The 25647-nt window shown below is 50.2% G+C and overlaps 2 protein-coding genes across 4 annotated transcripts in view; one reads left to right on the top strand and one right to left on the bottom strand.

Annotated features, from left to right (window-relative positions):
* The window catches only part of EFHC1 (EF-hand domain containing 1), a 19906-nt gene extending 13732 nt beyond the window's left edge, over positions 1-6174 (top strand). The window contains exons 10-12 of one of the 3 annotated variants that reach the window (XR_010996916.1): positions 578-779; positions 2847-3705; positions 4605-6174. Coding sequence is in view for 1 of the 3 variants with exons in the window: in XM_068183204.1 (XP_068039305.1) it covers positions 578-779; positions 2847-2972 (328 nt within the window). In the remaining 2 variants the exon portion in view is untranslated. Of the gene's footprint in view, positions 1-577; positions 780-2846 lie in introns of all 3 variants that reach the window. The other 2 variants (XR_010996915.1, XM_068183204.1) reach the window with 2 other exon arrangements.
* On the bottom strand, positions 4568-25647 carry TRAM2 (translocation associated membrane protein 2). Its single transcript, XM_068183205.1, has 11 exons — positions 25422-25647; positions 17994-18057; positions 15063-15172; positions 14727-14843; positions 13116-13174; positions 12478-12562; positions 12313-12383; positions 11043-11147; positions 10758-10916; positions 9614-9783; positions 4568-8992 (listed from the first exon to the last, which is right to left on the bottom strand). Exons 1-11 carry the CDS (start codon positions 25539-25541, stop codon positions 8919-8921), a joined length of 1134 nt encoding a protein of 377 aa, XP_068039306.1. The 5' UTR covers positions 25542-25647; the 3' UTR covers positions 4568-8918.

The following is a 25647-nucleotide window of genomic DNA, read 5'->3' as shown; positions in this document are numbered from 1 at the left end:
GCAGAGACAGAGAAGTGGTCACAGCACCAAGCCTGAGTTCAAGAAGTGTTTGGACTTCCAGCCAAAATCGCAGAACCACAAAATGGCTTGGGTTGGAAGGACCTTAAAGATCAGCTCAGTCCAACCCCTGCCATGGGAACACCTTCCACTATCCCAGGTTGCTCCAAGCAAAACTTAAACACTTTCAAGGATGGTGGACACATCTTTTCCCAAAAGGCATCAGTTCCCTGTAACAGATGCTGCCAAATTGAGCTGCTTGATGGTTGCAGGCTCAACAGGTGGTGGGGGGAGTCTTTTTTAGGGCATTTATTCCTTCTTTGCTTATCAGCCCATCGGAACCTAGACCACATCCTCCTTTTACTTGTCTGGACCCAGTTTGTGTGACCCAGTAACAACTCTGTTATCTCAGAACATGGTTTGGAGGCAGTTACATCATGGCTCTGGTTGAAACTTAAGTTTCCCACAGTTTCTGACACTGTGGAGCACACAGGGAAGTGCTCTTTTTTTACTCAAGTGTCACAGCAAGGCTGCCAAAATGAGTTTTTACATGAAATCCTATTATTGTTTTCTTCTGCAGTGGCTTCCCCAAGAAGGACCTGGATGATTTAATTGTGGAGGTTCAGAAAGAACTGAAACTCCAAGAGCCCTTCAACACCAGGCAGTTTCATGAGGCATTTCATCATTTTGACAAGGAGGGCTCTGGCTTCCTGGATAAAGCAAGATTTTTAACTGTTTGTGACAGCTTGAACGTGCCAACCAGCACCATTCTTCTTAAAAAGGTAAGATGGAAGGGGTGCTGTGCATGTGGAATTCCCCTCCTACGGCTCTTCCAAAAGATCTCTTCTAAAAACCAACCCTAACCAGCTGCTCTAGCCTTCAGAGGGGAACAAATTCAAGAAAAGGGCAAGAGGGTCCCAGTTTAGAAAAACTCCTGAGCTGTTGGACTGAGCCTGTGTCTTAGAGGAGATAATAATTACTGTCTTCTAAGGAAAATGGAAAAAAAATGTTATCCAGGTTGCCTCCCATGTTTGGCTGCACTGTAATGTGTGAAAAGTCCTGCTGGTTCAGGTCTTGGATGAGTAGAAGAGGTCATGTATCATGACAGAGACCAGGAATCAAGACAGAGATCCTGCAGAGCTTGGAGTGTCTGTGATGGCTTAAGCACAGCTGGGATTGAGTAGAGGTGACACTGAGGTGTTCAAGGAATGTGCCTTAGGAAAGCTTAGAGACATCCTGGATTCAACAGCAACTAAACTGAAGGTCTAAGAACTCAGTATTTTAAAAAATTACAATAATTTAATAAGACATAAGAACAATATTATATTTTATTTTAAAATTATTATTATTGTTGTTGTTGTTGTTGTTGTTGTTTTAGAATCATAAGACCCTGGTTAACACTTACTGGGCACTATGAGCGGCAAACAGCACATGGAGATCACAGTCTGCAAAGCAAATAATGTGAGGGAAACTAAGGGAAAAATTCGTTCAGTGAGGATGGAGGAGGAATATGACTGGCAAGGATGTTTCCTCAGCATCATGTGATAGGCAGTAGATTAGTGGCCAATAAAGGGGGGTCAGACTTTAGAGAAATCTAGAAACCAGAGGGAGTTATTTCCCCTGCTAAAATAAAAACTTTTGTAAAGCAGTCAACTGCGAGCATCACAGCCGTGGTTAGAAAGGTGCATGGGCAGGGGACTTGTGTCTCTGAATGTAGGATGAATTAAGGCCCTGACAAGCACCCAGGGCTTTGCTGTACCAGAGTCATCAGAGCTCACCCTGCCCTACCAATCCCTGCTGCACTCTGAGAGTGGGAGAGAAGTAACATTCCTAAAATTATGTGGAGAACTTGTGACAATTGAAGCTAAACTTCCATGTTTGAGCCCCAATCCAGGACCTGTGCACTAAAAACATCCATCTCCTCCCCTGAAATCTTAATCCCAGTGTTCCCAGAGCCCTGGGAAGTGTGGCAGGGCTATAAATTAAACATATGGCAGAGAGTTCACTGCCTGGAGAGGAGCACAGCTGTCAGTCGCAGAAGCAAACCCCAGAGAATCTGTCTCCAGGCGACAAGGGGAAGAAGAATCCTTTCAAGGAATTGTGATATTAGACCTTTTCCATCTCGCTGGGTGTCAGAAGGAGATTAGTTATGCAATTAAAGAAACAAAAGCTTCTTTCTTCCCCTGAAGCACACAAAGGCTGTGGCTCTGTAACACAATGCAGGGTCAGGCACAGACACCAGAACTGGCTCATTAGTGGGGCTATCACCAAGCTGAATTATCTGTGTCTCCCCTTTATGCCATGTGCACACACCAAAGTGACACCAGGGATCAGTGACTGTTCACATACACTGCCCCACTCCACTTTTGGGAGGGATGTGTGCAAGATTTCCTGTGGCCCATCTCAGTCCGTGGCTGTGCTATGTATTTTTGCGGCTCTCTTGCCACTCTGGCAAGGCCCAGAAGGAAATCAGGATTGAACTCAAACACTTTAACTCTTGTCCTTGCATAGATTAGCGTCATCTATAGGCATTCAAGGTTGGACTTGAACCTTTAGATCACCAAGTCCAACCTTTAGATCATCAAGTTCAATCCTTAAATGATTGGACTTGATGATCTAAAGGTTGGATTCAATGATCTTGTAGATCTTTTCAATCCTTAATGGTTCTATGATTCCAAGTTTACCTGTGATTCAGGACTACCAGGATGGGGACATCCACATGGGGGAATAACATCTCCTGCTCTGTCCCACAAGGAGAACTCTGGGCACTTTCCCCTAAAAACAACCCCAATTTTCCAAGAGCTTTTTCCAACTCTTTATGTTGTTTGCTGTGTGTTTTGTCCCCACAGCTGATTGACTACTGTTCCTGTGATGAAGACAAGGTAAACTACCGCGACTTCCTTCGAGCCTTCCCTACTGATCTCTTCCCAGAAGCCGAAGGACAGGGTCAGGAGTTGAATTCTCAGCTGACTTGAATATATTGTACTTCAAAAAGGATATTCTGGTTTTCCCCCTTGCTTCACTCTCTCCCTTCCCCTTTTACAGACCCAGCTGATTCCACCCTCATATTAACTTTTTTTCCTTCCTAACCTCTCCCTTGCCCTTTTAGCTACCCCCAAACTCAACCTCACAACTGCTGGATGTTGAAATGAAACTTATAGGAGAGAAAAAATAATTCTGAGAACCAAAGTCAGGTTCTTCTGTTTTCTCAACCTTTTAGTGCAGTACTTTAGAGAGCTAAACGTCTCTGGAGCCTGGAATGAAAACCACTCCAGGTTTCTCTCAGATGGGCCTTTCACCTTCAAGTAGTGAAGACTGCCAGTTTGTTATTAAAATTGCAATAAAACTGCAGTTGCTATAAACGTGTCAAAATGCCTGTTTTAAATAGAATGGCTGGAATAGCTAAGGATTAAAATAAGGGTGAGGGGGGAAACCCACAAATTTTGATTCTGGGTGTACTCAAAATAGGGTGATGGTGGTGAGTTTAATTATCTGGAGGTAACAGAGGTCTGGACACAAATCTGCTGACAGCAGCTCTGCATTTTTTAGCAAGAAGTTAGGAGAATGGTTTTAGGACTGTGATCCCATCTAAACCCACCTTATCCACCTGTCATCTCACCAGACAGGTCTCCAAGGAAAAGGTAACATGGGCAGTTGGAATGGCAGTAGTTATGACACTCATGCTCCATTACTCATCTCCCCGTGAAGGTAACGTGGCAGGAGCCTTCTCACCCCAAGTGACACCTGCCAGGTGTTGCCATGGAGCACAAAGAAAAGGCAGCTGTCACACACACAGAGAACAAAGCTCTTTGGAACAAAATGCTGCTTTAAATCAGCTTTTGTGCCATGGATTCCTACTTCCCCTCAAGACAGCTGAGAGTCTCCATGTGACAGCTCCCTCCTGTCTCCCTTGTTTGGAAAGGTCACTGCTCTTCCCTTCTGGGCCTGTTCTGTGCTGCTGCTCACCCTGACCAAGGATCACTCCAGGGATCTCTGGTCCACCTCGGATTTCAAGAGGCCAAAAACTTACAGATGAAATTACTTGAGCTGTAGAAAGTAAGAAACTATTTTCTGCACAGGCTACGAAAATGTAACCTAACCCTCAGCCAAGTGATGTCGTGTGTCTGGGGCCAGCTGCACAAAATATACAATATAGCTCACCAAAAATATGTGCCTAAACCACATCAGATAAATCATATCCTACAAATACCCTTATCCTCCACTCCCTCTGATGAAAGCAGCCATGAATAATGAACTCTGGAGCAGCTGCCCATGCTGTGGACATGGGAAATGTGGGAAGATGAATCCCAGCTGCAAGGGCTTGGGGTGACAGGATAAGGGGGAATGGCTTTAAACTGAAAGAGAGATTTAGATTGAATATTGGGGAAAAATTCTTCCTTTTGAGGGTGGGCAGGCCCTGGCACAGCTTGCTCAGAGAAGCTGTGCCTGCCCCTGAATCCCTGGAAGTGTCCAAGGCCAGGTTGAATGGGGCTTGGAGCAACCTGGGATAGTGGAAGGTGTCCATGCCACATGCACAACTCAGCAATAATAAAGCATCAGTGGAAACAGCACTGAAAGAATCTATGCCTTTTATTTATTTATTTCAGAAAAATACTTCTGCTGAGTTTATCACAAAAGTCATTAAACAACAAACAACAACAAACAAAATCCGTACAAAACTGAAGTGACAGAAAGAATGAAACAAACGGGATAAAATACCAGAGACTGTTAATTCCCCCCACCACCCCCCTCCAAAATCAGGAAATTTGCACTAAAGCATAAATATGGAAGAACAAAAATTTTCCTCGAGTTCCTTTGCTGAAGTTTGATCAGTCGAGCTTAACATTTTCGAGGAAAAACTACACACCTCTGCCTGGCTTTTCCAACACCCATTCTTCCCAGAAAAACCCGACACACAGCTCCAAGGAGGAGGAAAATAACTCACTGCTGGGCATAAAACCTACTAAACCAACCTTTCATCCCCCATGAAGTTTCCTGGAAGGCTGTAAAGCAAGCCCCATCATCTCCACCCACTGTTGACACAACCTGGGGTCCATCTACCAAAGGCAAGAGCCCAAGACTGCTGTAAACCCCCATGCACCGCAGCAAAGGCAGGATGGTTCCAAGCTCCCAGAGTCACTTGGAGGCAAGGAAGAGACATCCCAGAGTGACCACGCTTCTCTCCAACCAGGAAGCCTACCAAAAATACCTTTTAAAACACTGAGTTGAAGGTAAGGGGACCTACAGGGGAACTGAAACTTGGCTACTACTAACCCAAACATGAGTAACAAGAAGGAATCCTAAATAACAACAACAACATAAAACGCAACTGTAATGCCCCATAATGTAAGAGTAACTCAAAAACTGTATGTGAAATGCTACATCTGTTTTTTCTCCACCCCTCTCTCTTCCCAAGCCCATTCTCCAGCTACCTAAGATAAGAGAACTAGTGCTGGCATTTCACAGCTCTTCTAGGCTAGGACAGGAAAGCACTACACTTCACCCCAAAACCCACAGGCTACTCAATTCCTGACCTCCTTAGGTTGGATAATGGACACAGACTACTAAAGCAGCCTCAAGCCCATGGGAAGGGTGCAAGGAATCATGTCCCACTGAAGTTTTGAATAATCTCCATCACCTTCTGCACTGTGGTGGACAAGAACTCCTGTTCGGGGCTGGATCTTGGTGTTGGATTAAAGGTTTGACTTTGACGAGTTTGGAAGCATTTTCCAACCTCATCCAACAATTCCATGATGTTTTCTGCAGATGAAACAGATGGGGCATGAGAAGAGCATCCACTAAAGGGAAGTGAGCTCATGGCATTTCATAGGCGGAGAGGCCAAGGACAGACTGACCACTAAGGGCTTGAAATGAAAATGCTCCAAGAAAAAGCTCTTTGGAGTGAAAGGAAGGCTGGATCTGCTGAGAAATGACACAGACATAGGAGCAGTTATGGCAGGCTTGCAGGCCTGGGATTGTGCTTGCACTACAACACAGAGGTAGGAGCAGCCCATGGCAGCCCCTCTGATGGACAGGGGATTGCAAACCTCCAGGAGGACAGTGGATATTGCCTCACAACAAAGGCTCAGCTGAAAAAAAACCAGCCTGCCAGGTTTGGGTCTAACAGAAGAATGGGGATTTCTGAGGACTAAATATAGAGGAGGGCTAAAAAATAAACCCCATCATTTATAGGTTTAAAAAACCAGAATCATAAAAAGAACACATGGAACTGCTTCAAAAACAAATGTCCCTTTTCCTGGTAGCACTATCAAAAAGGAAACAGAAAACACTTAAATGTAGCATATGTTGTACATACGTAGTAACAAAGGAGGGTGTGCAGCTACTGCTATAGTGCACAGAGAGGCTACAACATAAGGCACTTGGGATACAAAGCATCACCAGCTACTGTAGGGATAGGTTTGTGCAAGTGGAAAAGCTGCCTGAAGCCAAGCAGGCAGGAGGAGGAATCATTCAGCAGCCGTGTTTTTGGGGGTCACCTGCTAACAGAGTCAGCAGCTCGGCTGCTGCGAGGCACCGGCACTGCGGAAAGGCCTGGCCGAGGCTCTGGGGAGGTGCCAGCCAGCAGTTGCTCCTGGAGGGCACTGGCAGTGGATAGCAGGGGATGGGAAGAGGCAGGAGAAAGGAAAAACCTCTCACACTAGACCTTTTCCATGTCCTCCTCAACATACAGCTCTTTTCCCCCCGATCACGCTGTACCGCGGGTCCTGTTGCTGCCTCTGAGCCAAAAAGTGTCTTATCCTCCCAGTACAGGCTACAAGGAGCAATGGCAAAGCACCACCAGGGAATCTGCTCCAGCCTCCTTCCCCAGCTTCCCTGAAAATGGGGAAACCTCTCTCCTGACAATATCTCTCACTCGACATTCAAATGTGGTGAGAATTGAGGAACAAGTGGAATTTGACCAACTGTCCTCATGTCCCTGCATGTTTTCTCCCTCCAGTGCCTCCTCAACCAGGAGAGGGGAAGGAAAGGACAAAAACCACCCAGATAAACAGGGAAAAAACCCAACTCAGCACAAAGAGGGGCAGAAAATCAACTGTCAGCCATTCCTCAAAACACGACTGGTGCAAAGATCAACAGCATCAGCCTCAAGCTGGAATTGCACTCAGAGAGCCAGAGTTCAGCTGCCCCCAAGGGCTGAGCCAGGGGCACGCCAAGGATCAGTCCTGGACTGCACATGAGCAGCACCCCAGCTCTGTGTCTCTCTCCTCACCCAGCCAAGGGAACACACCATGAGTCCTCTCTGTTCCTGCCATGGCGAAGTAGAACTAAAGCTACGGCCGACTTCACTGCACAAGAGGCACCAACTGCAAAGCCCAGCTCAGGAACCGCCCCAGAGGACAGTGTGGGGACAGAGGCGCCACTACTCCTCACCTGCCAAACCTAGCCTGGCGTGGCACCCCAAAAAGAAGCCCAGTGAGATGGCACTGACCCGTGAAACTCCAAGCAGATGCTGCTCCCCAGCCGAGTCAGCAAGGGATCAAGCTGGTGGGATCTGGCTTTCCACAACACCGTTTGCCAGCACATGGAGGTGGCAGCGGGCAGGAGCAAGAGGGGAAAGCGGTCTGCAGCAACAGATGGCCTCTGAGGTAGATTTGAGACAACTCCATCTGCTTACAGCTACGTGTCACAAGCCAGGCTTTTCCTAAAATGCAAGCTGCTCCTTGCAGCCCCAGCCTCCTTCACCTTCCTTCCCTGTCATCTCATTCACAGCTCAGAAAGGGATGAAGGGGCTAGGATTTTTGGAAGAAACCCTGGATTTGATAGCACCTTGGGTGGATACAAGCGCAGTATCCTTTGGAAACAAAGAGTGAAGCTGGTGGCTGCCGATGGCATGGCTGGACTGGCACGGTAGGGATGAGGAAGGCTGAGGTGACAGCATGAGGGGCACAGTCCCACTGATGCAAAAACCCTTTGCAGCAACCTGTTTGTCACCTGAATGCGGTCACGAGCAACAAGAACACCAGGTCCACGAGGCACAGACAAACTTGCAAAGGGCTGGGCTGACAAGAACCAGGCCAGCGCTCAGAGCAGGGCAGGCCTCAAGGATTCGTGTGGAACTGAGGATGCTCCTGCCCCATAACAAAACACTGAGAGCTGCAGAGCCCTGGGCCCAGCTCTTGGGGCTAGGAGGCCCAGAACAACCATGGGCCAGCCAAGATAAATCCAGCTGAGGCAAGCAGAGGCTGGGAGGTGGACCTTCCATATGAAGAGGGAAGTTCTCTCCCTCCTCTGCTGCCCAGCTCTCAAAAATTCTCAAAAGCAGGGTTCAGAAAACCCCAGTTAACCAGAGGTCCACCAGGAGACAAGACAGGGTTGAGCTTCCTCCATCAGACCCTGGTCTCTCTTTGCAGCATCACCATCCTACCAAGTGCTGGTCAGTTGTGCCCCATCTCACCTGAGAGCACCCCTGAGCCTTAGATCTCACAGCCCCAGCACATTCCCCCAGGAATCTGATCCCATAACACACATTTGGTGCCTTCAAGCTGTCGTGGCCCTGTCCCAGGGGCTCAGGGAAGCACCATGAAGAGAGGGGAGGAACATGCTGTAGGAGAAAAAAGGATTGTTTGGAACCATCTATGAAACATTTGTAACCATTAACCAAAATAACCAAACACTAAAATAGAAAAGGGAAAAAAAAATTGCACGCTGGTTTACGATCAGAGGAAGGCAAAACCAGAAGGGCTGGAGAAAGTTCCTATGAGGGGTATGGGAGAAGGGGAATGAGGCCTTTTTGGTTTTATTGCAAATGGTTCATGAGAGCAAGAAAGGAAGGGAGGAGAGCGAGAGACACCTTAGGAAGATGATTCCGAGCCTTTCAAGCCGCCGCTCATGAGGAGCAGGAGGAGGGGCTGCTCAGTCCTGGTATCTCGCCCTCCTCCCCAGGAGACAACCCTTGGCTTCTATGGAGACTTGAGCTTCTTGGTGCGAGGTGAGGTTCCGTTCTCTGCTTTCACCACTCCGTTTTCATGGTAACCTGGGGATGGCAACAAAGGGACATGGAGCTGGTGAGGGGTCTAGAGCATAATCTGAGGGAGCTGGGGGCGTTTAACCTGGAGTAAAAGAGGCTTGGGAGAGACCTTCTTGCTTGCTGTAACTCCCTGACCAGGAGGGTGCAGCCAGGTGGGGCTTTGCTCCCAAGGAACAAGGGACAGGACAAGATGAAACAGCTTCAAGCCGCCACAAGGGAGGTTCAAGTTGGACATCAGAAGGAATTTCCTCACAGAAAGGGTGATTAACCACTGGAATGGGCTGCTCAGAGAGGTCTGGAGTCGCCAACCCTGGAGGTGTCCAAGGAACAATTTAACGTGGCACTCAGCACTGTAGTCTGGTTGACACCGTGGTGATTGGTCAAAGGTTGGACTCCATGATCTCAGAGATCTTTTCCAACCTAAACCATTCTGTGATTCTTTGGAGAAAGAAACTTTGTCCCTTGCCCAAGCCAAACCCTTCATTCTCTCAGGAGTGGCCCACAGACATGGGGAAACCCCCATGACATCAGGACACTGGTGGAGATGCCCTGCATGGGCAGCAGCCTGCTGGAGGATGCTGAACCCCAGGACTGACACCTCCACAGTGCCAGCCTTCCAGCACTCACCCGAGTCCCTCTTGAGCAGCTTGGTTTGCTGCTTGGTGCCGGCGGCGGCAGCGGCTCGCTTCCGACTGCTCTGCTCGTTCCAGTACTCCCTCCAGCGCCGCAGCTGGAAGTGGATGAAGCGCCACATCACCGAGGCCTGGAAGAGGCACACCAACAGCAGCACACTCATTCTGCCAGGGGCGGAGAAGAGGCAGGCTGAGAACACAGCAGCGAGGCCACCCCCAGCCCGGCCTTCCCTCCACACTGGGGCTGGTGGCCAAGGTCCCCCCACGTGGCAGACACCGTCCCTCCAGCCACCATCTCTCCTTTCTGCCACCCCTGAGCCCAGAGCAGCCACCTTCCTTTCCCTCCACGTCATAAAGCTCTCAGGTTTTGATTCATTGATTCTTTCAACTTTAGGGCAGGAATGGATGAACAGGATCATCTCAACCAGCACTGCCCAAAATACAATGTGGCAGATTTGTATGTGTCCCCAGAGGATCTAAAAGGTGGAAAGGAGGTAAGAAAGACCCTCAAATCCTCAGGTGTGCCAGCAGTCCTTGGCTTCAAAAAGCTTGGAATGACCATGCCTGGCAAATTCTGAACTGAACCCACAGCTGCTGCAAGGGTGAGAAAGGCTCCCAGACTTGACAGACTGCAAGGCATGAGAAGCCCATTCCACCCTCTGCCTCCCACATCAATGGGCAGCAAAACATGGCCAAGCAGAAGGGAAAATGCCTTTTCCTTGACCACATCCATGTAAATGCACTTACAGGTAAAACAGGGAAAGCCTGCAAGCATTTCTCCAAGAAAGGCTTGCACTTTGTAACTTCATTTGATTAATACTTTATTTCCTGACTTTTCCCCTCCATTTTGGAGGGGAAACACCTTTAAACCCCTCCTTGCTTCCTTCACACCCCCTTCAGCTCACTAACACCTTCCCTAAATGGAATCAGGATCAGCTCATCACTGTCTGGATCCCATTTGGATGGAACTTGGACCAGCCTGGTCCAGTGATAGTATCCATGTCCAAGGCAAGGGCTGGAACGAGATGATCTTTAAGGTCCCTTCCAACCCAAACCATTCTGGGATTCCATGATTTCTAAACTCAGAAAAACCCATGCTGGGATAACACAGCCAAGGAAAACACAGGAGACATTCCTACCTGAAGAGAATATTGTTGAAGAGGAAGCTGAAGAAGTTCCCTCTCTCAGGGTCCAGGGCCTGGCTCTCCACGCGTGGCAGCCCGAAGCCGATGACCAGGATGTACAAGGTGAGGGTGAAGAGCCTGGTGACCACGAACACCACGGCCCAGACGTTAAACCTGCAGGAGGGCGAGCAGAGGTGTGGTAAGGAGCAGCCCCAGTGCTGACCCAGGAGGGGAGAGCAAGATCCAGGCTCTCCTGGGCTCCAAAGGACGATGGGAGCCACAGGCAGCTCCCCTGCTTACAGCTTCTCGTTGTTCTCGTCCGTGAAGTAAACCAGCCGCGCCATGTGGAAGAAGAACTCGGCCAAGTACTGCAACAGCAAGAGGATCAGCCCCAAGCGCGTTAAGCTGGTAGGGAAAAGGAAACAAAAAAAAAACCATCATTGGGCTGGTCAGCCTTCATACTTCATCCTTCAACCTTCATCCTTCAAACCCAGCTGCAGCCTCATCCTTCAAACCTCGGCTGCTGTTCATGAGCTGCAGCGCCAGCCCAAAGCCAGGTCTCTGTGCAGTAGTGGGGGTAGGACAGCAATAGGGGAAATCCCTGTCCATAAACCACCAACACAGTCCAAAACACTGCCAGAGCTGGAATATATCTAACACAAAACCCTATCGCTGGCAAGGCTGCTCTGCTTTTTATCAGAGAATGGTTTGGGTTGGAAGGGACCTTAAAGATCACTCCAATCCCCTGCCCTGGACACCTTCCACTGTCCCAGGTTGTTCCCATGCCCATCCAACCTTGATAGTACAAGGTTTCTAAAATCATGGGAATTCGGGGAGTTGAGCTTGATAGGACCTGGGAAAATGCTACAGGTAGGCCCTGAGAAAATGTTAGGCCTTGTCTTTGTTAGATCACGTGAAACTGAGCCGTACCTGCGTAATTATTATGTGATAAATGATATGATTGTTAGATGTAATGCTTGCTTAGTAATTAGATATAATTATTGTTTGATCGTAACAAGAATCATGAGAACTATGTTTGGGGGGTTTGGGGGGAATCACGAGAAATCCATGCTTGGATGAAATCAATGTATTCAATAGAACAATATAAGTTTAATAATTAATATGTAGTTATATAATGATAGAATATAAAACACGTTCAGCTCGAAACCACATCGTAGTCAGATTTGGGTCTGAAACCCCTGAATTCCAGAGCTCTTCAAATAAAAGCACCTGCATGAAATCACATTCCGTGATTATGTGCTCCTGAACGCTAACAACCTGGCCTTGAACACTTCGAGGGATGGGAAACCCTCCGAACAACCTGTGCCAAATGCCTCACCACCCTCACAGGCAAGAATTTCTTCTCAATATCCAAATCTCTTCTAGTTTAAAACCATCCCTCTTGTCCTATACACCTGCCTATGAAAAAAGTCACTCTCCACTGAAACAACCTGATTTATTCCTTCTAAGCCTCTCACCCCACTGAGGATTCCCAGGTGACCCCCAGGGCAGAAGGAGCTGCCCAGCCCCATCCCTGCTGTGGGAGGGGATGCTGAGGCAGGTGACTCACTTGAGCAGGTAGGCGCCGGCGATGTGCAGCAGGTAGAGTGCGATGCAGCGCAGCTGCCGGGGGATCTCCTCCTGGCAGGGGCAGAAAAGCCAAATCAACCTCTCAGCCCTCTCCACCCGCCCTCTCCCAGAGCTCCCTTTCCCAAAACCTCCACCTGCCTCTCACCTTGCGGACTTTTTGGAAGTAGAGCTCAGGCAGGGCGTGCAGCCAGTATGCCAGCTGGCACAGGTAGAAAAACTTCACCTGGTACCTAAAATGCAGGGAGGAGCCACGTGAGCCAGCCCAGGCCATGGCAGGACCCCAAGAGCCCGAGTGCCAGGGCAGCATTGGGCAATCCCCCCCCACTGTTTTGGAGCCATGGAATTCAGAAGAAATCATTTCAGGGCTGAAATTATTTGCTGAGCCAAGAGAGCCACACATCTGGAGTTTATCCAGATGCTTGTGCTGTGGTCTCTGTGCTCTCTGCAAACCACACTTTTGTAAAAAAACAAGAAGAAAGGGTCATCCCCCACTACATTTGCACTGTGAAAAATGAACAGCAAAGAGACTTTCCCAAGGTGATGCAGGAAACAGTCAGGATGAATAACCAAGTCCACAGGGCCTTCCTCATTAAACCCTTTGGAACACCCCTCCCCAGGCTCACAAATGAGATATCCCCACTCCCCATGGTCTCACTGCAGCATCCTTGCTGCAGGGTCCATGCAGAGGGTGCTGTGCTGTCAGCACCCCACTCCCAGCAGGCAAAACCATAGAGAGGAAGGAAGTGGCCAGCCCCAGAACAAAATGCCCTCACAAGTGCTTACGGCAGATAAACATGTGGGTAGTTTTCCCACAGACTCCGGGGGTTTGAAATGTATCCTTCCTGAAAAAGAGAAGAGAGGCAAGGCTTCAGCAAAACAAAACAGGTTATGAGAGGGTGGGCTGATGGTACAGTGAAACGAGGAACTGGGGATGACACCCGAGCCTCGTCACAGCCTGCAGGAAAAAAACACGTTCCCTGTGAGGGCCAAGGCTGAGCTCTGCATCTGTGGGTCTCTAGCACCCCTCTAAAATTTCACCAGGTCCCTTATTTGGGGGCTGAAGGCTGCTTGCTCAGTTGCACAGAGGGTCCCAAATTCAGGAGACCTTATTTTGGGGTTTGGAATGCTCTGGAGGTGTAGCATGGCTCAGGTAGCCATGTGCATGGTCCCAGAGGCATCTTCCCCACTGGCATTTCCAACCCCAGCAGCACTTAAGCAACAAGGAAGAGAAAGAGGACCAGAAAACACCAACAAAAATAACTGGGTATGAATTGGGACAGCTTCATTTTCCACCTCTTGCCTTACAGGATGGGACTCCCTTCTCACTCCTGCCACACAGATGCTGCCCTAGGCTTTGCAAGGAGATGCTGGCATGGGAAATTTGTCCTGCCCAGTCACCATCATCCATTCCCTGTCTGTCCCAAGACCCATTTGTTCAGTTGGAGAAGGCCAGGGAAGCACAAGAGTGACCTGCTCTGCACATGTTGGGTGTTTGGGGAGCATATCACAGCAATATGGGGTGTTCAGGAGACTCCAGCCCCACAGCTGCTGAGTGATGGGTCTGGCACTGGGCAAGGGGAGCCCAAAACCAGCAGCAGCAACTGTTTTGCCAAAGCTTCCTTCCTCAGAGCCCTATGAGGCAGAGGCAGTGCCAGCAGATCTCTAGAAATGCTGGCCTTGAAGGGAAAAGTAGTTCTCTAAGAAGGGCTGGCAGGACCCTCTAAGCAGTGGGGAGGGAATCTGTCCCCAAGGATCCATCCCCAGAGCCACTGCAGACCACAATAGCTGCAGATAGCAAAGCATCATCATTTCACACTGCCAAAACAGTCAGATCTCTCCCACACCACCTGTTCTTCCCTCCCGCTTCCTTCCCAAAATGACAGTTTTCCCTCTGAAATCTTTGGATTGACACAACCTCAAAAAACAGCAAGGTGTCCCTGTTTTCAAAGATTCCCTCACCATCAGCTTGCCAAGGAAGGAAGCACAAAGAGGGATCCCAAAATTCTGCCCATTAGCGCCATGACCCCGCAAAAGGCACCCAGAAACCTCAAGGCAATGAATATATATAAGGAGGAAAATAAGCTGAGAAAGGAATCAGGTTCTGGAGCAGAGGATGGAGATTATGGGGCCAGGCAGGATTTCTGGGGCCCAGCTCCAAAAATATTTCACAGCCCATTTACCTGTGCCTTGTTCAATACAGGAGAAGGATCTCCCAAAACTGTCCTCAGACAGTGGCTGGAAAGATCCTCAGAAAGTGGCTGAAAACAAAACTGAGTGAAATGTGCCTGTTTTGGCCTAGAAGCTGGCTGGGAACTCTGCTGCCAGTGGGATTTTGTGCTCCAGAACCCACAGTTCCCCCTGGAAACCCAAATGCCAGCCAGCCCCGTGCCTTACCGTCACCACGACGTACAAGCACCAGATGACAGAGGTGAGGTGGAAGGCAACCAGCTGCCCTGACTCATTGAACTTGCTGTGTTTGACCTTGGAGAGATGCAGACGCCTGTTGATTTTCTGGGAAGGAGCAGAGGGAGAGACAAACAACAAGAAAACATGAGCCACCATCAACTCTCTCTCTCCTCCTCCTCCTCCTCAATCCCAAGCAGCTTCCAGAGATGAAGGCTCACTCATCACCACCTCAGCCCCAGACCACCCCCAGAACAGCATTTAACTGCAGAGGCCCCCGTGGGATTTGAGGTATTTTGAGGACACAAGACAGGGAATGGTGCTCACGTCCAGTGCGTATTCCTGCACCACTGCGTGGAGGATGATGGCAATGAAGATGTAGAAGAGGATGGTGACCAGATCCTTCAGCCCATAGTGATACTGGACCAGCTCCCCCTCTGCAAAAACAAAAAAAAAAGCAAGGATCAGACTCCCATGGCCCAAAGGATTTCCAGGTGAGGGCTTAGTGGGGAGCAGTTTGGATGGGGACACCAGAGAGAGGTCATGACTATGCCAGTGGTAGGGAAAAAGGGCTCTCTTCAGGGTTAGCTCATGGCAGACATGGGTAGTTTCCCCTCTTACAGGTACACACCTCAAGGGAGGGAACACTGGGGACACTAAAAGCTTCCCCTTACCACTGGGGACAGCCTGGCTGTGGAGATGGGAATTTATCACCTGCAGGGATGAAGACATGGGAGGCTGAAGCAAGTGACAGGATCAGGGATGCCCCACTAGGAACATCAGGGCTTGGGATAGGATTCCCACCCCCTCAGTTATGATTTAACACTTCCTTAGGATCTCCCACTCCTCCCTGAAAACTGCTGGAGCAGGATTCAGCTGCCTAAATGCAGGGGCCTTCTGCTATTCAGAGATCTGAGACAGCAGCACAGGGCTGGTGGATGACAAATACGACCCACAGGAGGCTGTGCTCTTCTAGAGCAACAGGAGACCCAGCAGCACCCAAAATACCCCAGACATCTGCACTTAGGTGACTATTTTCAGCCCTGAAGCTTATGGGAAGAAGCAGAGTTGGGAAGGCTGAAATAAGTATCATCACACGAAGCTCAGCCCACTCCTGGCTGCTGTTCTCCTTCACCCTGATCCAGTCTGTCCTCTTCTGATACCAATGCTGGGAAGAGACTGCTCTGTCACCAGCCCTGCCTACCCTGAACAAAGCTTCATTCCAGATTTCTAAGATTTGAACGGGACTTATGAACACACCTGGCACAAGGATATGAAAACACCCTGTGCTTAGGAGCCCCCAGTGCTGTGCAGACCCAGAGGTAAAAATGGTGCCTGTATCCCAGAGCAAGGTAAAAGACAGAATTGCAAGGCCAAAGAAAATAGTATCACATACATGTGCTCTGCCTCCTCTCTCCAGGGCACCTCAGAAGCTCTAACAGAAGCTGTGGGGGATGTGGGAAAGCCTTGGAAAAATTTACATTCTTCCCAAGAAGCTGCTGCACCAAGATCTCTCTCCCCACTAGCTCATGCCCTATATTGATACCTCAATACCTGGTCCTGGGGAGGTGTTTCTGTGCCCCCTGGGACTTCTCATGTCAGGAAAGAATAAATCCCTTAAAAACCCAGCAGCAGAAGTTGTCTGGACTGTGCCACGGGGGAGAAGGGACCACAACTGAATCTGGAAGCTGGATGATTCCTTCAGCCATAACCAAAGCCTTTAGGGGCAGAGCTTTTATCTTCCGCATGTCTGCCTCACTGCAGCTGCCCTAATCCCAACACCCTGCTCTTTCTTTGCATGATTACTCAAACACTTCCAATTAACTGCAGTTTTGTGCCACCAGGCCAGTCTTTGTGCCCCAGGCATTTGGCTCATCCCAAGCCCAGGCCTTCACCCAAAGCACCTCCTGCTTTCTCCAGGCCAGTGCCCAGATCCCTGCCAGATCCAGAGGGGCTCTGAGCCAGGAAGGCAGCAACCAGCAGACATAATAGGAATAATAGGGGCTGAGCCTCCTGGTTGGGAGCTGGGACACCTCCTCTGGTCCATTTGGTTCCGAGCTGCACCAGCTCAGAGCCTCCTGGAATTTACTCCCTGTGAATCAGAACCTGCCTGGAGCAGGGATGCTGTACACCACATCCATCCCCACACCCTCTTCTCCAGGTGCCATCCCCAAAAATCAGCAGGACAGGGATGACATGCACAGCCCCTGCTGCTTGGCAAAGAGGTAAATCCCTCCTGCTCCTCGATGGAGGTTGGCTGGCTCGCTGTCACGGGTGGCGGTGATTGCTGTGGCGTGGGTAGCGCAGCAGAGGCACAGGGCACGAAGAAACCGAGACAGAGGAATAAGGGAAGTGTGGTGTTATATTGAGGGACACTTGTCTGAATCTCCAAACGTTTAATGTCAAAGTCGGGGCAGAGCAAGTGAACCAAATCTGAACCTGAAGGGGCTCCTTTTATAGGGATGGGGGGAACACAGGGAGGACACAACCTTTGACCAGTAAGAGGGCATTAGGGGAGGAGTGCAGGGTAAGGGCTCCCCAACAGAAGCCAACATGGGGAGGGAGCAAACCTTACAACCCAATTCTGCTTTAAGGAAGGCATGAGAGACAGGGAACTCTCCAGAACCAAAGGAGTGTGCTATCTTTGACAGACAGGGGTAAGACAAGGGAACAAGGGAGGGTATACAGGTGGATTGACATGTGGATTGACATAAATTTTGGTGGGGAAAACTGTGGCAAGCAACTCAGGACTGAACAATTAGGGAAGCCAAATGGGGTACAGAGACTGAACCATTACAAACTTATAACAAGGAATATTAAAACCTACTACAGAAGAACCAACTGTAAAATAACAGACTACCACACTCAGGGGGACAAGAAGCTGCTCCAGGCAGGCAATCACACAGCTGGATCCTGCCTGACCAGGCTTGGAGCAGCATCCTCATCCTGCAGGGAGCACAGAGTGGCCTGGCCATGGCAGAATGAGAGAGGAAGCCCCCAAAGTCCTTGGAAAGCACTTCTTCCCAACCTGGCAGCATAAGGATTGGCAAACATGACCAAAGTGCTCTGAGCCACTCAAACTTTGCTTCTTCCCAAAGTATCTTATTTTTAACATCTCTGCCAGACTGCATTTGCTGCCAGACAAGACCCTGAGCAGCTGATCAGTAGAGGGTGAGCCCAAGGCAGCTGGAAGTGAGGATATGGGGCAAACCAGACTCAACGTTCCCTTGGGATTTGTGGAGCAGAGGCATCTCTCACCTGCTGTAGGCACACTAACATTATACTGAGGTAAGATGAACAGGAAGGCAGTCTTGGCTGTGACCTGTCAAAGACACAGAGGGGAAAAGAAGCAAATCAGTTGTTAAATCCATTCTTCTGGACCATTTTTTTTCCCATCACAATGGGAAAGGCAGATCACCCAGGGAGATGTGCCGGCAGCAGCTTCACTTGCAGAAACACAGAACCTCACACTTGTCACCCACAAGATCCCAGATGCATGGCCAAAACAGGAAAAAAAAAGCCTGGGATGGGACATCAGGACATCCAAAACCCAGGGCTGTGCTGCTCACTTTTCATTTATTGAATCATAGAGTCGAATCATGGAATATCCTGAGTTGGAAGGGACCAAAAAGATCACTGAAATCCTACTCCTGTCCCTGCACAGGATACCCCAAGAATCCCATCCTGTGCCTGAGAGCATTGTCAAAACCCTTCTTGAACTCTGTCATGCTTGGGGCTGTGACCATTCCCTGAGGAGTCTGTTCAGTACCTGGCCACCCTCTGGGGAAAGAACCTTTTCCTAATATTCAACCTCAAACTTTCCTGACACAGCTCCAGCCATTCCCTCTGATCCTGTCACTGATCACCAGAGAGGTGGACATTGACTAAATTGCTTTTAATTCAAAGGAATGATCCTCCACAGCAGCAAAGCAGGAGACTTTGTGGGGATGGGGCAGAGCATCCACCCCACAGGACACCCCAAAACTGCACCTCTGAGACCAAAGCACCCTCAAAAGCTGGGGCCACAGCAAAATCCAGTGCACAGACATCAAACACCAAACATGCCTTCATCCCATCCAACCCCACACTGGCAGCAGGTCACCAGATTTTCCCTTTCCAGTGGCTCCCAGCCAACCCTCCAACACTTCAGAAGCATCCACCCTCAAACACAACCATTCCCAAAAAATCCTGTGCCCGTCAAACACCGATGGAGATGAGCTGCATTTCACACAGACATAGTTGCCACTGCTTCAGAGCTGCAGGATATTAAAATCCCAGCTGGAAATTGCTCCACAGCTTGTGGGGGAGAGCAGGCGACTTTGCCAAGAGTTCCCATCCTGCCACCACCGGCACTGAGCAACCGGTGCAGGCAGCCCCGGCTTGGGGACAGCAAACTCCATGGTGTGTTTTCATGATGTTTGGGGATTTTATTGTTTTTTCCACTGAAAAAAAAATTAAAAAAGGAAATCCCACATGTTCTGCTGTTTGTAGAGGAATAGATGCAGGAGATGGAGACCATGGGCAGAGTTTGGGGTGGGAATGGAAAAAGTGCATCGCCTGTCCTCAAGCTGGCTGAGGGAGACACTTCTGGCTCCTACAGACCTTGCTGGCTGGGAAAGTCAAGTTGCTTCATCCCAGAGCTGTACAGTACATCCAGGACCTGGAGTTTACACCCAAACCTTGCCACAGGCTGGCACAAGGCATGAAACAAAGGCATGGAGCCAGTGGTGGCTGTGGTGCTGCAGGGATGGGCAGCCATGTCATGGATGTGCTAAAGGCAGTAGGCACTGATGGATTTACAGCTCCCTGAGTACCTGGCTGACATTCCTTGCTGTAAACAGCTGGGAACAAGACATCATCTCCAGGTGAAGCCTCCTAACCTGCTGGAGAGAACACAAGCCAGAGCTGCGAGTCCAGGAAAATGGCCCCAGAGTATCTCCAGGGCGGGAAGCAATGCCCAGACAGAGCTCAGCCCTGGCACAGTTTCCAAGGATTCTCCTTATCTTCTTTCCCAGAGTGCCTGGTAGGAAGGTTCCTCCACCAAGCAATGCTTTGCCCCATCTCCACACCTGCCTTTGCTTCCTGTGGGCTGGAGAACCACCAGCAGCTTTGGAGCCACCCCAGAAACCCCCACCTTTCCTTACAGAGCGGTAGCAGGTTGCTTCCTAAAGCCTCAGTGAAATATTTCAACAACCAAAGACAAATGTAGCCTCCTAGATGCAGGAATCTGCAAGGCAAAAACCAGGTTTCCTTGGCTTGGGAAATAGGCATGAACACCAGGGATGGCAAAACTCTTCAGAGCCTGCCTTGAGCATTTCACAGGCAGCCAGAGAAAGCAGAAGTTTGGAGTGGGAAGAGCAGTGTGAGGATTATTCAGAGGCACAAGACTTGCTGTCTGTTTGCTCTGAAACAAGATGCTGGTACGGGAAATGAAGTGCTGGGCACGGTTCTGCCCTGCAGGGCAGAGAGTAGTGCCACAGCTGCCACTGAACTGCTACTGGCAGTGGCATAATTCATGGAATCACAGAATAATTTAGGTTGGAAAAGTCCTCTAAGATCATGGAATCAAACTGTTCCCCCAGCACTGCCAAGCCCACCACAAAACCATGGCCACAGGTGCCACATCTGCACTATTTCTGAACAATTCCAGGGATGGTGACTCCACAACTTCCAGCCTGTTCCAATCCCTGACTGCCTTTTCAGTAAAGAAATTTTTCTTCATATCCAACCTAATCCTTCCTGGCACAACTTTTTAGAGGGTGGGAGAGGAATTTGTCTCCAGGGGACACACAGAGCAGGGACCATGTAGCAAATGCTGTACATTTATTTCTCATCCACTCCCTGACCTGCATTAAGGGCACCTCTATGCAGAGGGAGATGTTCCTCATCCAGGCCTCATCCTGCCTTACATGAGGGATGTGGCACTTGGAGACATGGCTTAATGATGGCCTTGGCAGTGCTGGGGGAATGGATGGACTCCATGACCTTAGAGGGCTTTCCCTACATAAATGTTTTTATGGTTCTGTATGCCTGAAGCAGGTAAACTTGGGAAGCAGTTGTCCTGAGAGCTCTACACCATGAAGGAACAACATCCTCAGCAGTTTCTGCTGGTAAAAGCCACTAACTCAAGGACCAAAGTGCAGATGGATAGTGAAGAGAGAAAACTCCATGTCCACCAAGACCTGAGATGCCTGGATCAGCCAGGACAGGGATGAGGCTGTTTCTCATGGCCAGAAATCAAATCAGCACACCCACCTTCCAGCCCTGGGTGGCAGAGCAACAGATAAAGCCAAGCAATCCCAGCACTACCACACATTTGCTTTCTACCACCAGGCATTTACTCCCTGATAATGTGGTGATTGGAAAAATCTACACCCCCCTAGCCTGGAGATTGCTGCCTAATACAGAGCAGCAAAGCTCTCCCCATCCTTTTTCAGATCCCAGAATGGTTTGGGTTGATAGGGACATTAATGATCATGTTCCAACCCCCTGCCATGGGAAGGGATCTTTCATAGACCAGGGTGCTCAGAGCCCCACCCAGCAATTTAGAAGATGCTGGTTTTACCCCTGCCATGAAATGCTCCACATCAAAATCCCAACTCCACTTGTTCAGATGCGCAAGTGGCTTTTAAAAAGGTGCCTAAGCACACACATCTAGGCAGTTTAGCACCTCTCCCAGAAGTTACCCACTGTAACCCTCAAACACTAATATTTTCAGGAATGAGGGATAATTTTTGAGCATCCTTCCCCAGCACACTCTATAAACTCCTAGAACACCTTGCCCAGACTGATTGTGGACTCCCCATCCCTGGAAGTGTTCAAGACCAGGTTGGACAGGGCTCTGAGAAATCTGGTCTAGTGAAAGTTGTCCTGCCCAAGACAGAGGGTTGGAAAGAGATGAATTTTAAGGTCCCTTCCAACTCAAACAATTTCAGGATTCTATGAAACACATTTCCCTTCTCCAAAGCCTCATCTCAGTGGGATTTGTCTTCACCACAGCCAGGAACCCCCACGCATGCCACCATCCCTATGGTCCTGCTTGAGTTAAAGCCACTCTGGAGGAAAGAAGCAGCTCCAAATCTCTGGTGGGGGAGGCTGGGGGAGTTTTCTGCAGTCTGAGCTGGGAAAATATTTCCAGGGTTTGAAAAACAACTCAAACTAATTACAGACAAAATGCTGTCCAAAGGCTTTTCTCACAACTTTGGGTTTCTTTTTCCCCTGCTAGCCAGAGTTTATTGAAAGACAAACTTACTGATCCACAGTATGGATTGACACAGGCCCTATATGTAAACTAAAGCCCAAACTTTGGACCAAAGCCTTTCAAAGTAAACATCTGGCTTTGACAAAAAGCCCTTCCCAAGGGCGGTGCAGCCCCGCTGCCCCCGCAGACAAACTCATCCCCCAGCATGACACTATTTCCACTCCCTCCTGTTTATTCCCTTCTTAAAAGTAAACCTAAATACTGCACTTTTTAATAATTTTTCCACTCTTCCCCAGCATTCAACCCTTACACCCCCAACATGCCTCGGTTCCCACATCTGGCAAAGACCAGGGGAGGCAGGAATGCATTTTGTTTTCCCTCATTAACAATGGAAAGACCTTAATTTTTAGAGTACTACAGAGAGGACCGGGAAGGGGAAAGTATATTTAGCAGGAAGCCTGGAAATAGCAGCTAATTCGTCAGCCGCCTTCTCCTGACAGTGTCACAACTCTGAGTTTGGGAGCCTGTGACTCACATCCCACGATCTGCACAGGGGGAAAGCCCAGCAAGGGCATGGAACCACGTCTAAAACAATGGTTTATAGCTTTATTTCATCACCCCAGGCATAAGACTGAGCCTCAGTTTCCCCACATTAGAGATTACAATAGCAGCCCCCATCTAATATAGAAACTTCTCCAAAATCAGCAAAGTCTTCCCCAAACCTGACCAGACACCACTCACAGGAGCCACCCCTGGTGGGACACAGGTTAAACCCAGCCTGGCCGTTGCTTCATTTTTCTGCACAGCAGGGTGGAAAAAGATATGCAAAGTAATTTCTGTATGAGGATGGGAAGCACCTGTTTCATGTTTCTATACACACTCACTAAAAATAGTTTTTCACCAAAAATAAAGAAGGGGAGTTTTTTCTTTCTGGGCTCCAACAGACACATACAAGTGGCAAAATCCCTCTCTGGCACCAGGCAGCTGCACAACCAAGTGTGTTTTCACACCCTGAAGACTTAGGGCTGGCTGAGAAATAAAAACCCTTTGTAGTGCCCAGCTCAGGACAGCTCTTTTTGGGGAAACTCCCTCCAAGCCTGGGGCTTCCCTCCCTGAGCAACGCCATGATCCCCAAAAACACATGCAACACTGGAATAATCAAATCACATGGAACACCAATGAGCAGCCTCATGCCACCAAATCCCATCATGACCAGTACCTGCACCCTGCCACAGAGGAATTACCAGCCTGGTGGATCCATGTGGATGGGAAAGGTTGTGCACCCAAAAAGATGCTCAAGGTGTAGTTTATGCTGTGCTTGAGCAGTAGGAGACATGTGGCAGCCCCCCAGCATCACCCTGAGCAGGGTGCTGGAGCAAGGAAGCGGTCAGCTCCTGAGGGATGCCTGGGAAAAGGTTAAAAATCTTATTTGTGTCTTCCCAAAAGAACCTTCCCTGCAGGAAACGGCCTATTGTGAGCAGGATTTGGCCTTTTCCGCTGGGCCTGAGCTTGGCTGTGGCCACTGGCACTGGGGAAGGTGGAAGCCTGGCTGCAGGGTGGGAAGCAGGGATGAGAGGAGAAGGAGAGGAAGGGACAGTGACAAGTCCTTCTCACCATGGCAAGGGATCAGAGCTGCCAGCAAAACTCACCACAGAGGTGGCACAAACAGGCACTGATGGTTTGGAGGGCGGGGCAAGAGCAGAGGCGGATTTCCCCTCCAGGGGAAAAGAAAGCAGAAGGAATAAATGTAATAATAAAATAAAAGTAAACTGAAATACCCACAAGGACCAAGAGCTGTCCCAAACCCCATGCCAAGGGATGATGCTGCCAGCCACAGGGAGCACTGGCATAGCAAGCACTGTCTCCCTGAGGGCTGCTGGGAGAGTAGCAAACTTCTGCCTTCAGCATCCAAGGGAGATTTAATCAAAATACATTAAAAAAACCCAGATACACCACAAACCCCTCCCTGCTGCCACCTCCAAGGGGGGAGGTTAATCATTTTTCAGAACTACCCTCACAGCACAGTATCAACCAAAAGCACCACAGCAGCAAGCCCAGGTACCACCTCTCCAGGACAGGGCTCCCAATACAGTTGGGAAACAAACTATATACATAGCTGGGAAACAAACTATAGCAACAAACCCATCTGTAGGGAGAAACCCCGAGACAGAGATGCAACTTCAGTGGCATTTTTTCTTTAAAGTAAGAGTGTGGTAAGCTACAACATGAGTATGAAACTTGCAGCCCAACTTCGCAGCATTTGTATGTGGCTTTGGAATACAGCTGGCCCTCCTGGGTCGGTTTTGAAACTCTTAAATAAATATACATACATGCACAAGGACGTTGAAAAGGGTTCGGGTGCCGTAAGAGACTCGTTCATTCAATGAGTTCGCAGTAAAAAAAGAGGGGGATAGAAAAGCAAGGGGTGCCAGCGGGGAGGAATTAAGGAAATGGATTTCCTCCTCCTGCGATTTGCTACAGAAGGAGCCTTTCCTCCCTCGCCAGGCCCCCCGGCCACCCCTTTCCCATCCGGATTTGCTTTGAAACGTGGCACTGCCGAAGGGGAGGGTTCAGCGGGGGAGGCGGGGGGGATCCCGGCCGGCGGTGCCGCTGACCACGGCCCGGTGCTCGGTGTGGGATGCCCGGAGCCAAGCGAAGCCGCACGGCAAGGGGAAAGCAGGCGGACAGGGAAGGAGCCGAGCAGCGGGAGAGACAGAGCGGCGTTCCCGGCATGGCGGTGGCGGGACAGCGGCCTTGCGGGGGTCTGCGGCCACCCCGGCGGGGGGAAGGAATCCCGAGGATGCCTTCCCACGGCCCGCAGCACAGCGGGATGGCCGCGGTCGGGAAAGGCCGGCGAGCCGCTGGCTTCTGCCCCAGGCCCGGGAGCCCCCGGTGCTCGTCCCACGGCGCGGGGTCAGCGGGCTGCGGAGAAAACACCTGGAAAAGGGCTACTGTCAATGAAAAAAAAAAAAGGCGAAAAAAAAAAGGCAAAAAAAAAAAAATCTTCCCGTTTCCAAGAGCTGGGAATATCAGACCAGGCTTGGCTTCTCGCTTGACGTGCCCCTCAGTGCTCGAGACATCCCGGCAGCTGCGGTGGGTTTGGGGCAGGGGTTTTGACACCCCCTGGGCTCCCCCTGCCCAGCCAGGGACCCCCGGCAGAGCCGGAGCGGGGGCAGAAGGATGTGCCACCCCTAAAGGCAGCAGCAGGCTGGGTCCCCGTGGGAATGTGGGGAACCTCTCCGGTGGTGGGTGAGCGATGGGGAATGAATGGGGCGGCACTCTGACCCCCAGACCGAGGGGTCCCGCACCCCACAGCCCCCTCCCCGTACAGGATGGGGGCACCTGGCCCGGATGGGGACCCTCCCGAGCTGGGACAGCCCCAGGAGGGGACACCCCATGCAGAGAAATGGGGGGTCATCTCGTCCACGGGGTGGGGACACACAGACAGCCGGTCCCAGCGGGGAGCGATGGCGGGGGCGTCTCACCTCGAACATGAGGGCGATGAGGACGCTGAGCACCAGGCAGAAGCCGATGTCGGCGTGGTTGTGGATGAGGAACTCCTGGCTGAAGAGCGGGTGGCTCTTGGCCCGCCGGCGGAAGGCCATGGCGGGGCCGAGCCGAGCCCAAACTTCCCCGGGCCCCGCGGAACTTCGCGGAGCGCCGCGATGGCCCCGCGCAGGCGCCGCCGCCTGAGCCCTCCCCGCGCCCGCC

Source organism: Anomalospiza imberbis, chromosome 3 (assembly GCF_031753505.1).
Source record: "Anomalospiza imberbis isolate Cuckoo-Finch-1a 21T00152 chromosome 3, ASM3175350v1, whole genome shotgun sequence".
Lineage (NCBI taxonomy): Eukaryota > Metazoa > Chordata > Aves > Passeriformes > Viduidae > Anomalospiza > Anomalospiza imberbis.
Note: the sequence above shows the minus strand (reverse complement) of the source record. Positions and strands in the feature narration are given on the sequence as shown.

Excerpts from the sequence above, each read along its gene's own strand:
- TRAM2 (XM_068183205.1), bottom strand. The coding sequence starts at position 25,541 with ATGGCCTTCCGCCGGCGGGCCAAGAGCCACCCGCTCTTCAGCCAGGAG. Across the intron at positions 18,058-25,421 it reads TCATCGCCCTCATGTTCGAG|GTCACAGCCAAGACTGCCTT; the intron begins GTGAGACGCCCC and ends TGTCTTTGACAG. Across the intron at positions 9,784-10,757 it reads TTCAACAATATTCTCTTCAG|AATGAGTGTGCTGCTGTTGG; the intron begins GTAGGAATGTCT and ends CGCCCCTGGCAG.